The 13139-nt window shown below is 37.5% G+C and overlaps 1 protein-coding gene across 2 annotated transcripts in view; it reads left to right on the forward strand.

The window, feature by feature from the left end:
* Positions 1-12938, forward strand: part of mcf2l2 (MCF.2 cell line derived transforming sequence-like 2) — a 235805-nt gene extending 222867 nt beyond the window's left edge. For both annotated transcript variants that reach the window (XM_052018737.1, XM_052018738.1), the window contains 6 exons: positions 1591-1665; positions 3926-4006; positions 6177-6295; positions 7266-7378; positions 9222-9325; positions 11378-12938. In XM_052018737.1, coding sequence (XP_051874697.1) covers positions 1591-1665; positions 3926-4006; positions 6177-6295; positions 7266-7378; positions 9222-9325; positions 11378-11478 — 593 coding nt within the window. In that variant the 3' untranslated portion in view covers positions 11479-12938. The remainder of the gene's footprint in view (positions 1-1590; positions 1666-3925; positions 4007-6176; positions 6296-7265; positions 7379-9221; positions 9326-11377) is intronic.
* Positions 12939-13139: the final 201 nt, after the last annotated feature.

Genomic DNA, 13139 nt, shown 5'->3' on the forward strand with positions numbered 1-13139 from the left:
TCACAACACTGTTGTATGAGCTAAGTACACTGAGTAACTCTGCACATAACCCAGTGTCAAAATGCTTAAGAAACAATGCATTACAGTGAATAAAGGTTGAAGCAACACTTGTATCACCCAAAATTGTGCACGTCCAGGTCAATTGGCATCATGAACTTTATTCCTATTCTACTCACATATGGCTTGATGCAAGATTGATGCCCTCTGTTTTTATCTGTAAGGATTGACCTGTCAGAAAGCTTTACCTTAGCTTTGCCTTAACGTTATCTGGCTGTTATGGTCAAATTTATTTCTGCAAAGCTATACTATAGATCATCAGAATCTGAGATTTGAGAATAAATAGCCTGAAGCTGGTGACCAGCCAAAACATAAACGTTTAACTATCAATGCTTGGTTACCCAAATACGTGTCCTTAATTATTGTTTGCATATGAATTAGTAGCAGGAGTAGTCTAACTGGTCCCAAAGGCTCACTCCACCAGTTAATAACCCTCATTGTTATCCACATTCCTGTTTACCTATGGTAACCTTTCACTTCCTTGTGTATCAAGAATCAAGCTACCTCTGCCTTAAAAACCTTCAAAGGCTCTAATTCCACCACCCTTTGAGGAAGAGATTAAGTCTTATGACCCTCTGAAAATTTTGCCTCAGTGATGAACTTAAGTAAAATTAGAAGAAGTGCAAAATATAAAACAGGTAAAATGAAGTAAGAACTGAATTAAACTGAAAGCCTGCTTGATTCTAGTCCCTTCTAGTGAGTCGGTGGGAGTTGGTTGAAGGGGTGGAAGTTACCCTTGCTACATTCAATATCCGTGCTGAAAAATTCTGTTGGGTTCACAGATGTCTGTACCCAACCCATTCTTGAAGCCAAAGGCACCCACTTAAAACAGGAATTAGGTGCCTTGAATATGTTAACCAGACATGTGCCACCTGATTTAGGATTCTGATGCTAAATACAGTATATTCAGGCTCTTCTTTTCTGATTTTATCTAATCATCAGTTGTTAAGTGTGGACGATTTACTTTTTAACATTGTGAAGCCTTGAGTTGTCGGCATGTGACATTTTTGCTAACTGCTTCTACTGTGTAACCAATTTCTTGGCTTCCAGTGGAGCATTAGAAACTGTGACAGGGATTTGCAATTTGTTTGATTTGTTTAGTTATTCTTCAATCAATAAAAGTGACAAAGATTTGGAAATAGAAAAATATGTGGGAACAATTACATCTTTCATTGGTGAAGGTTTTCACAACTGAGATAACATATTGTCACCAGATCTAGCATGAACCTTTCCCCCACTAGGTGCCCAGATGATGTTATGCCTGCTTTTAGAGTTGCTGTACTCAGCTACGTTATCTGAGAAGAGAAAAAGCAATTTGCCACCACTGGTCAATCTTGACTGAAGCATCTTCATTACGAAATAAGCTTCAACCACAATGAACAGATGTTTGATCAGATATCTTTCTTAGTTTAGGTCATACTGCTTATATAAATATTACCTATTTACTTATTTTAAGGAATAAATAATAATGGAATAAATTGTGGAGTGATTAATTTAGGCTGTTTTTAATATGTTTATATGCCTCTGCAACAGGATCACTTTCTGGCCCAGATGTTAAAGCTAAAAGATATGAAATAAAGAGTGACCCAACTCCACTGGGGTTTGAAGGTACAGCTGCATTTGATGTGGGACAGTGCATGCTGCAACAGAGCTAATGTTCTCATTTTAGATGAAGCTCTCCATTTCATTTGTGTTGTGATCATGGAAGAGTTGATTGTAGCATGTTGTGCTGTGTTTTGGTGTTTGTGATTCTTTTCTTGTGACTGTCTCTCTCAGTTGTTCGTGACTGGGTGGTTTAATCAGCCAAATTTGCCTTATTTGAGACTCATTTATATAGGCAGTTCCAGCTTAATCACACTATAGACAGAAAAATTCACTGTGAAAACAAGGTGAAATACTTTGACTACGTTTTTCAAATTCTTAAAATATTTTTAGTCTCTCGCTTACAGTTTGGGCTCACAATGAATCATGTATTTGGATGAATAAATCATCTTCTGAAATTCTTACAGTGAAACATTTATATCCATTTCACCAAGACTCATACTTCCATTCAAGGTTTTGTGCCAATTTGTGGTACACACTGAGGAAAATATAGACTCTGCAGAAATGCCTACTCATTTGGAATATCATGAAGTTGCTTTAAAGTTTAGTCTGAATTCCACAGCCCATCCTTACAGTTAAAAGGAGTAAACATGGCAACAACTGTTATCAAAGAGCTGGGGAATGAATTTTTGCAAAAGTAACATTAGAAGTATTATTACCTTTGCATTTTTTTTAAAAGAATCAAACAGGAGCAACAAATATTTTTACTTGTTTTTAATCTAGGATGATTGCAGTAAACTTAATCTGAAATCTGTCAATAATATATCCATGAGCTAATTACTTTGAGTCATTGGTTAATCTACTTGTGCCAGAATGAAGAGCTATATCACTAAAAAATATAGAATATGTATGGTGATTGATTGGGAATTCATGCTTGACCGGAGATAGGAGGCTGAAAAGAAATTACAAAAGTAAAATTAAAATTGAAGCTAGAAATATGCACAGAATGCCCTGATTATGCAAATAAGAAATAAGAATGAGAAATAATCAAAAGGTCAGTGATTATTATAATGACTGGAATCATACACTATATCCACATCTGTAAGTAATTGTTTACAAGAATTAGATGTGTCATTATAACTGCAGGACCAGCATGATCTACATTGGCTTTCATGCTCACTAAAGTTTGCAGGGAGATGCCATTTTCATTTTGTTCTTGGAAATATTTTATTTCGTATCATTCAAAAACAAAATACTCTAGGTGCTGGAGATCTGAAATTAAAATAGGAAGTGATGGAAGTACTGAGCATCTGTAGAGAGAAGAGCACAGTTACTGTATAGCAGGATCATTGAAATTGTTGAATATATTGTTGAAACTGCAGGGTTGTAGTGCGCCAAGCTGCACAATGAGCTGCCAGTCCACATGCTTTCATCAAACTTCATGGCAACAGTGTCAAAGGCCAATTTCAAAGAGATCGAAGAGGGAGAATTAATAATGACAAATAACAGAGGAGGAGTCACAATTGCTATTCCCATTCACATCTCTTCTGCACCATTTTTATTTCTTTGCTTGTCCCAGTGCTACCCCCTGTAAATGTGGAGAGGCCCTAATGTTTTAAGTGGATTAATTTTTAAAGTAATGGACAACGGGCGCAGTTCCTTCTGTTACATTATACTTTCCTGCAGATACTACATAGCTTAACAGTTTTATTTTTCCAGCAAAAATGATTTCATGAGCTCTTTTGAACTAATTCCTTAGTTCATGTAATCTAAAGCTACAGAAAACTTATAAACTCCACTCCTCATATTCTATTGGTTGACACATAGAACAAATAAATATATAAACAAATAAACAAGTTTTGACTTTAAAGATCAACCACAACTCAATTCTGACAACTGTGAACTGCTTTCATCTTCATTTGTCAAATATTAGAAAGTGAAAAGAATAATATCCAGGACGATATCATAGATATGGTCTTCTGAATTACTGGAGTGTATCCAGCAATTAGCAGCCAATTTTAAATAGTAAAATCTGAATCTAGTTTTTGAAACTTAAGCAGTCTTTCAAAGTGTGTAAAAATGGTTAACCACTAACAAATAGATTGGATAAAGTGTCAATTAATTTTAAATTAGCACACACGTCCACTTCATTCCAAATGTTTTGTTTTAATATTAAAGTTGCGTAATTCACAGGTAACTCACTGTTCAAGTTATGTAACAGACTTATCTCTTTGTGCCAGTTTACCTATCACTCAGATACTGTTATAGATAATGTTTACCCATGACAAACATTGGCTCTATAGTAATACATTTGCTCCTTTTGCAGATACACTATCTGACCCTTTCATGACTGCAGCCAAACGTCACAGCACCGCCAGCTATGTAACAAGATCAGTTTCCCAGACAGGTAAAGCAGACACAGGGACATGACTGTCTGATCAGCAGTTTTTTTTAAATACTGCAAATGTTCATATGGAAGTGTGTTTCAGAAACTCATTACTTCTTTTTCCTTTTTATTTTAAGATTTGGATGCCTAGCCTTGCAAATGTACTAATGTTATAGGAATTAACATTATATGGATAATGTTACCAGAGTAACTAGTGTGCATTAATTTGCTAATGTTGCAGAAATTGGTCACCTCCTCCTTTCTCCACCATTGCTGTTCTGTCTCAGTCTCAAAATGGTGTTCACATTGATGGACAAGATGGTGCCATGCCAAAGCAGTTCACAGCTTGCTCCTCCCAGTCATTGGTGTTGATGCCTCCGTGCTTGTGTGGCAGCCTTAAGAATGTCTTTGTACTATTTCTCTAGGCCACCTTTTGAACTTCAGCCAAAGAGAGCTAGTAGAGAATCTAGCAAGGAAGACTTGTTCTCAGGCATTCAGATGCAGTTGCCTATCCGCCGTGCTTTATTCCTCAAGAGAAAGGCTTCAATGCTGGTGGATGCAAGTTTATGGAAAACATTCACATAGATCTACTGATCCAACTTTTGACCATTTACATGGTTCAATTTATATCGAATTAACAGTATTATGGGTCAAATAGACATTGCACCTGTACTTCAATGTATACATGGCTTTAAGCATAGGCCCTAACCAATTTTTGACAATATTTAAAGTGAGCTGCGTTAATGCAATGACTGCTGCAAGGCAGACTGATAACTTATGGTGACCATTTGCAGGATATATCAAGATTGGTGCCTTGGAGGGCATTGTAAGGAATCTGCCACGCATTAATACTTAATGCTTAAATGCTACACGCAGCAAAGTGTTAATGACTTCACTAAGCATGTATTGCCTTGTATTAAGTATATTTGGCTAAGTGTTTTCCTGAGCTGTTGCCTATGAATTCCTATTCTATAGATTGTTGCTCCATTAAATGTTCTTTTCACTGTTCATCTGTTTATCTCATCATTATGAATCTTATTTCACTAAATGGAAGTGATTTTATTTAATGGCTCATTACAAGCTGCTTGTTGATAAATGGATCTCAGTGTATATGGTATCTGGTTTTTAGAGTTTTTAAATCAAATTACAGTGCCTGAGGATGTGAAGGATAGGTACAAGCCTGCAATGTCACTCTTATCTTTGTTGATTATTATACATTCCAGCTCTAGTGTTTTGGTCATTTTTAGTTATTGCTGCCTTTCTCCCACAATCAATTTGCAGAACTCCCTTGGCAGAGCATTCACATAGCACACCTTTATTTGGACTCCATGTCGAAATTTTAAACCCAGTTTCAAAAATTAACAAGTTGGCACCTGCCACGTTGTTGATTGTTATGAATTGCACATCCTCAGTCAATGCGTGAAACCAGTATTCAAATTAAGGTTTTACAGCTTTTTTTTGGGAGCTCCTCGATAGTATTGGATTGTCAACAATAACAGCAATATGCATTAATATGGCCTCTTTCATATTGTAATATAACACAGGAGTTTTACAGGAGAATTATCTCCAAAATTTGTAACCAAGGAGATGTTAAGGTAGGAAACCAAATGCTTTGTCAAACATTAAAGCTTTATGGGTGTGGCATTACTAAATTAGTATCAAAAGACCTGGACTATTTATCTGGAGACTAGAGCTTAAAATCCCCACCATAGCAACTAGGCATTTTAATTCAAGTAATTAAATATATCTGAAATAAAATCCTGGTGTCAGTAATGGTGATAATGAAAACTGCCAGACTGTCATTCACTAATATCCTTCAGGGTAGGAAATATGTGATCCCCAGCGGTCTGGTTTAGCTACGATTCCCAATCAACAGGCAAGTAGTTAACTCTTAACTTCCATCTTAAATGGCCTAGCATGCCATGTTGGGTTGATTATTGATAGGGAATCATTGTTGGCCCAGCCATTGGTACCAACGGCGCAAAAATGAATAAATAACACAAAACTTGAGGAGCATCTTAAAGGAGGAGAGAGAGGTTCGGGGAACTAAGTGAGGCAAAGGAAATGCAGGATCTGTATGGGCCAGGAATGGCAAGTTCCCAGAAGCATTTTTTTTACATTATAAAGGTGTTCTATTATTGACTGATATTGACTAACAGGACATTTGGATTTTTTTTGTTTGTAATTTCAGGCTGGCCATGTAAAACAATCCCATCATTGGACACTTCAGAGGATTTTGAAACTATTCCTTCAAGTATGGATGAGCTTTCCAACTCCTCAGATATGGATGAAGAAATATCTAGTAAAACTGTAAGAATCTTTTTACCTCAGTCAAAGGCAAGGTTGAATAGTCTATCGTGACATTTTTCAGAAAATTTTTATAACTTCATTTGAAATGTTCTCGAATGGCATTTGTTACCAGTGAAGTAATCCGCATTTGAATGGGACAATGCATGAGGTCAAGGTCAACCCAAGACCCAGCTGAGAGCAATGTCTGTATTTGTATGCATGTTTAATTACAGTGGAGTTTATTTAACAAACAAACCCTGAAATTCCACAGATTTTTCCATGTTGTGCAGTAATTTTAGAAAGAACTGAGGGCTGAACTAGATTGCCTATTACTCTTCATAATTCAGTCCTACTGCTGTTGAAATCCCTATACATGCATTTTCTCATTTCCAGACTTGCCTGTTCCACTACTGTTCCCCAGCCTCCAAACTTCATAAGCCTCTTTATTATAGCTTTGTAAAATTTCTGAGCTAATGGTTAATCAGGATGCCTCAGAGAGAGAAAAAGTTGGAAATATGAAGGGGTTTAATGTGAAGGTTTGTGAAAGCACTGAATCTAAAAAGTTAATTGCTACCAATCAGCTCAATGTAGGCTTACAAATATCATATGGCAAACGTGAAGGGAGGTTACATATTTCTACAATTGAAATGTCATAATAGGTGATTTGTGAACAAATTGTTTCAAAAATCTTTTGATTGAGAGCCACAAGGATCCATATGCCATACATGATAAATTGCACTCAGTGAAATAACTTGGTCTGTTTGCATTTTTAAGGCTATCCACAGCATTTTGTTGCTTCTGCACAGTCCAGGAAACCCAACTGTAGAACAAAGCTAACTATATTTTCTGTTGTTACACTGAACAGTTTGTGTAATTGTTTATAAAATTGCATTCTATTTTCATGACAATGTACATTAGTTTTTAACTTTTTAAATCCAACAGTTTGGGTTCTACTTGTCTGTCTACACTTTGCACATTTTCTTTGTTTCAGACTCCAAGTCTATTCCGGGTAGAAGGCGTTTGTGAATCTAATTCCACTGAGGAACTTGCAATACAGAATGGTGAAGTGGTTGAGGTGCTACAAGAGGGAGAAGAGGGACAGTGGTAAGTTCAACCATAAGTAGAGGAAGGAATGGATAATATCCAGTGCCTGGAGATTCTGTTACACCTGAGGATGGATTATGCATACTGGACCTGCATTCTCCTGAGTTTAGAAGGATTGGTCTCATTGAAACATGGAGTTTGGTAGGGTGAATGTACTGTTAATATTTTCCCTGGCAGGGTTGTCCAGAACCAGAGATCACAGTCTCAGAACAAGGAGTTGGCCAGTCAGGACAGGAATGGGAATGGATATCTTCTCACAAAGGCTGATCAATCTTTGGAATTACTTATGCAAGGGAAAATGTGGAGGCTCAGTTGCTGAATATGTTCGAGGCAGAGTCTGATATGTTTTTACATTATTAAGGGAAACAAAGAAAATGGAATTAGTGCAGAAACATGGTGCTGAGGTAAAAGATCAGCCATGATCTTACTGAATGACAGAGTAGACACAAGGGTCTGAATCTCGTATTCCTGTTTCTATTTCTTATGGTCTTGTGTTCCTCTGAATCCAGCATTAATCTAGCATTCCACAGTTCTCTTCTGCGCATTCATCCAAACACGGATTTCACTGGCCAACGCTACAATATACATTTGGCAGCATGAATTATGACAATTAAAAATTAAATTTAGTGCAGCTGCTGGCTCTTTCCTGCATTAAATCATTCCAGGGCTCCTGCCCTTAAAACCTCTTCTTTACGAAGCCACAACACTGGTGCAGGTGTCCTATCCTGATTAATTTTTGCCAAGCAGCAGAGAGACAGAGAGCAATAGGGATGAAGGGTGGGATAGAAGGGACGTGGCAACTGTGCCCTCTCTCCCCAGACCTTCTTAGACTACAACTCTGAGATCTTAATGGAGGAGGTGGAGAGGAGGAGAGACATCCAGGAGGCTACCCAGGGTCACAATGAAGAGCAACTAACAGAAGATGGTCACTTAACTATCCTTATGAAGCAATACTACAAGAAATTCCATGACTCACCAGATATATCAAGGGCTTAACATTGGAACTACAAATTACTTGTGCTGCAATGACGGCAATGATTGTACTTCCTCCATAAAAGCCATGACTATCTTCAACCAAAAAGAGTCTAATCACTCACCCTTGACATTACCATCACTGAACCTCTCCCACTATCAATATCCTGGGCCACCCATACTGTGGCTACAAAAGCAGGTCAGGGGCTGGGTATCTTGTACTGGGGGAATTTCCCCAGGTACCCTAAAGCCCTTCCACCATTTACAAGGTACAAATCAGGAATGTGATGGAATGCTCTCCACATACCAGGATGAGTGCATCACCAAAAGTATTCAGGAAGCTCAACATCATTCAGGGCAAAGCAGTCTGCTTGATTAGCACCCCACCCACCACCCTAAACATTCCTTCACTCCATCATCAGTGTACCATCAACAAAATACACTGCCATTACAGTGCCCAGGGTGCACTCATAGCACCTCCCAACTCATAACCTCACCACCAAAATGGACAAGGGTAGAAAAAGCAAGAGAACACCACCACCTAGACAATCCCCTCCAATGCTCTCTGGAGTGAGATAAACAACAAACGTTTCTCATGTCTGAGGCTTCCAATACAGTCTCATTCAGACGCATTCTCTGGAGCTTGAAGAAGAACTAAGGAAGGGAAAGCCTTGAAAAATGGGTGACAATGACGTACCTGGTCCTTGATAAAAATAAAAGTTTACTACAAAATAATTAAGCTAAAATTTCTTGCAAGGTACAATCATGTAACCATAACTATTTACTTTGCTTCAAACCTTGTTCAGTATGTCAGGGTCTACATATTTCCAAATAGTTTGCAGCAATTATCTCTGTGTTTTGTGTGTTTCAGTCAAGTAAGAAGTCTGGTAACTTATAAAGCAGGGTGGATTCCTTCCAGCCTTCTACAACCAGTTGGCTCAGAACTAAACCCGGATCAGACTGATAATAATTCAGGTCAGAACCCAGAGTTCTTATTTAAGTTGTTAGGGAGATCATGCTTTCAGAATGCAGTTAATAACATTTAGGAAGTTAATTCACTTCATAAGCAAATGTAGTGTGAAAACAATTACTCTTACTTAGTTTAACATTTTTGTGAGCAACAGTGTTCCACGGCACTGACTTTGATATTGTGCATTGGATTATTTATATCAGGTAAAGCTTGTGTATTAAAACCAAATAAAAATCTAGGCTGGAAACTTCCTTGGGGGATGATCTTCATCTGAAATTGGACCATAAACCATAGAAGAGGCTCCAAGGAAATTCCTGGTTCTTCATTTTCTGCTTGAGTTTTGTGGTTTTACTGGAACAGGTCTGGCAATTCTTTTGGAGTTACATCATCAATTGCCACATCCTATCTGACAGTGATATCAGACATGTACTAGGTCTTGACAAAATCAATTACAAAGTCCTATTATAATTAGATACAAATGACTGAAATATATCACAAGATCTTTTTCTCAGATAATTTATTGACTACACTATCAATGGGTTGGAGATAGACCAAAGCCTATGACTCATAGCAAGCAGTTTATTAAAAGCAAACAAAGTTAACTCACTTAAGAAAGCGAGCTTACATAAAGAACAGAGGAATCAGAATCTCCCGATAAAAGCAGGGTAAAGTTCTGCAGAAAAGTACAGAGATAGCTGTATATGAATTATGTGCGTGAAATCAGCCTTAGTCATTTACCACCATGTGGGCATCAAATTTGATTACCCAACTATCTCCTTGTTGTCTAGATCCAGATTAGCATTATATGCAGCCTTTTTCTCTTGTTATTACACCTTTGCTATATGGCTGCAAAGAATGCTGGTGTATTCTTGTTTTCCAGTCTTGTAATGGTTGTTGTAAGGGAGCAAAAAGGGCCAGGGAGCCTATTTAATTGATGGCTGCCTAATTAATAAGCTATTGCATAAGCAATCCAAAGGCAACATGCCACTCTCTGCTTGCTCCAAGACAGCCTCCCAAGTTGAAGCCAGTGAACCCATTAACATTGTTTACATGATCCTGGAAATTCTATGGATTAGGTACACATCCAACTTCTTTGCACTTCCTCCAGTTTACAATAAGGGATTTAGTACCTCCTCTTCCAGTGGCATAGTAAGTAAATCAGTTAATCAAACCAGTAAATCCCAGGTTTCATCACAGGTCTGTCCTAAATTGGTTAGTCACTGCTGGAACTCCTTTTGAAATGCTTTAGCTGGGGATGCAGTAGAGGAAAAAAAAATCGACTGTTCTAAAGTGACTTTGCTGCAGATGTTAGGTGAGAATATCATTGGGCTCAGCCAAACTACACATTTATGAAAATGTACCCCGTTACAGGAGGGCAAAAGGGGAATAAATCCAGAGACTATAAGAACGTGTACCACATCAACTTGTTTTACGATATCATTTAAGTCTCAGAGAATCATAGAAATTTTACAGGAGAGAAGAATGAACATTTGGTTAATCCCACTTCCCAGCACATAGTCCATTTCCCTACCGGTTATGACACCTCCGGTGCTCATCCACATATGTTTTAAATATAGTGGTAGTCTCTGCCCTCACCATCCTGTCAGGCAATGAGTTTCAGACCCCTGATGCTCTTTGCTTAACTCCCTTCTGTTCATTCCAGCAATTAAATCTATGCTCCCTAGTTACAGACCTTTCTGCAAATGGGAAATAAGTCCTTCCCAACAAGACCCTCCATAATTTAAACAATTAAATCTCCTCTCTTTTTCCCTTTACTTAAAAGAAAACAGAAAAGAAAAGCATGTTTTTTTCCCAACAACAATAACTTTTGATCCCTTGCAACTACCGTGTGTGGGCAGGCGGCATGGTAATGTAGCGGTTAGCGTGATGCTCTTACATCTCCACTGCACTCTCTCTATTGCCACATCCTTTATGTGTTTGGTAACTGGAACTGTGATCCTGCTGCAGCCTAACTGTTACTTTGTACAGTATATGCAATGTAAATGACAACAAAAGCACTTTCAATGAAATGATCAATGACCTATTCCTTATTTCAGATTTTTACAGTGATATGTGTACAGCAGCGCTTGCTGATAGTGAAGACAAGGAGAGCACACACGTGGAAAGCTATACTTCAGGGACCAGGACTGAAAGTTGATCTTGTGTCCCTACTTCATCTCTCAAACTTCAGGCTTCTGTTAGGCCTACAACAACCAAGGTTCTTGGAACACTTCAGTAGCTGGGCACATGAAGTGAGAAAGTACATGTTACTGCTGAAGAACCATGTAGCTGTGTGTAAAGAATTAAATTTCTTTGTTTGTAATGGATTCATTTGTTCATGACAAATGCTCCTCAGTGGTATAACAGGATGAGCATTAGCAGGGGCCATGTTCTGAAGACGTATCCCATTCTGTTTTTGCAGTTAATGTTTTGGCTTTCCACTCATCTATATTGCTTGATGGAACAAACCAATTTAAATACAGTTCAAATGCAATTAATTAAAATCTGAACTATAGTTTTTGACATGTTATGATGAACCAAACCAGTATTTCATATTTTAAGCTTTGTTACAATGTTTCCACAAGCACACGTGTGACCTGATTCATCTGAGCCCTGTGGCATTTCTGGTCACAAGATGTGAGCAAGTAAGAAAAGAGGTTAAGCATCATCATAGGTGCGCTGATATTGAGGTTGCTAATGTCATGTGAAAAGCATTTTCTCAGGAACTGGTTTCTGCTCTGCTTAGGATATGTGGCCATCTTTTATTTTGTTAGATGATTGTGCTGTCTTTTTAACAAATTCTGCTCAACTAACAGTGGCCTTTAGCTACATCCTCGAGACAACCACTGTGGGAAAAAGAACATATAAAGATTTGCATGAAAAATGACAAAACAATATGGCTGGTAAAAGATGTTTGGACTGTTGCTGATACTTCATTTTAAAGCACTGTATGAAAGCTATATGATGGTCCAGGTTGCATGTTGTGATTGTATTTTATTGAATATTTCAACATGATCCTTATACTTAAAAAAACTTGTTTCAACAATCTTGAAAAGTATAGTGAATCTTCTAAAGTAAAGACCTTTAAAGACTGATTAATGTGGAATGTTTTGTGTACATTTAACAGAGATAGCTGTCAATTTATGTGAGGGGTCTTAATTTTTACAATATGATTTGCAATAAATGTAGTGCAGGATTGGAGGGGTGATGTTTGGTTATCAGTTAATTCATGACTAAAGGTGAAAAAAAAAGTAGGAAGCAATGGTTTAGTAAAAAATTCAGACAAACAATGATAAAAAATAACTAGATTGTTTCATGATCTTGTTGAGGTGAAGTATGAAGAGATAAGATGAAAGTTCATCTTCCCCAGAAATCAGAGCATAAGATACTGCAATTGGTGTTTATTGAGGATTCAGTGTCCAGAAAGGTTGTAATTTAAATTTAGCTTTAATTGAAACATTCCAAGGAAGTACTGTTTGGTAATGGAAACATTAAGTTTCAGTGTGAGTTTTGAATAAATACACAGCATTTCTCTTTCAGCTTGCTGGAATGGACAGTTTGCTTTGCAATTTACTCTTGATATTTCAGAGTGGTCCATGTCAACAACATACACTGAAAAGCTTCTTTGAAGCAAAGTTAACATGGGAGTTAGATCTATAAAACAAGCAATAACCTCTGAAAGATGATGAAAGTCAAAAATTTGGAACTCTGAAATAAAAACACAATGCTAGAAACACTCTGCAGGCTAGGCAGCATGTGTGGAAAGAGAAATCAAGGCAACATTTCAGATTGAAGTCCTTTCATCAGAACTGGAAATGA

Source organism: Pristis pectinata, chromosome 6 (assembly GCF_009764475.1).
Source record: "Pristis pectinata isolate sPriPec2 chromosome 6, sPriPec2.1.pri, whole genome shotgun sequence".
Taxonomy (NCBI): domain Eukaryota; kingdom Metazoa; phylum Chordata; class Chondrichthyes; order Rhinopristiformes; family Pristidae; genus Pristis; species Pristis pectinata.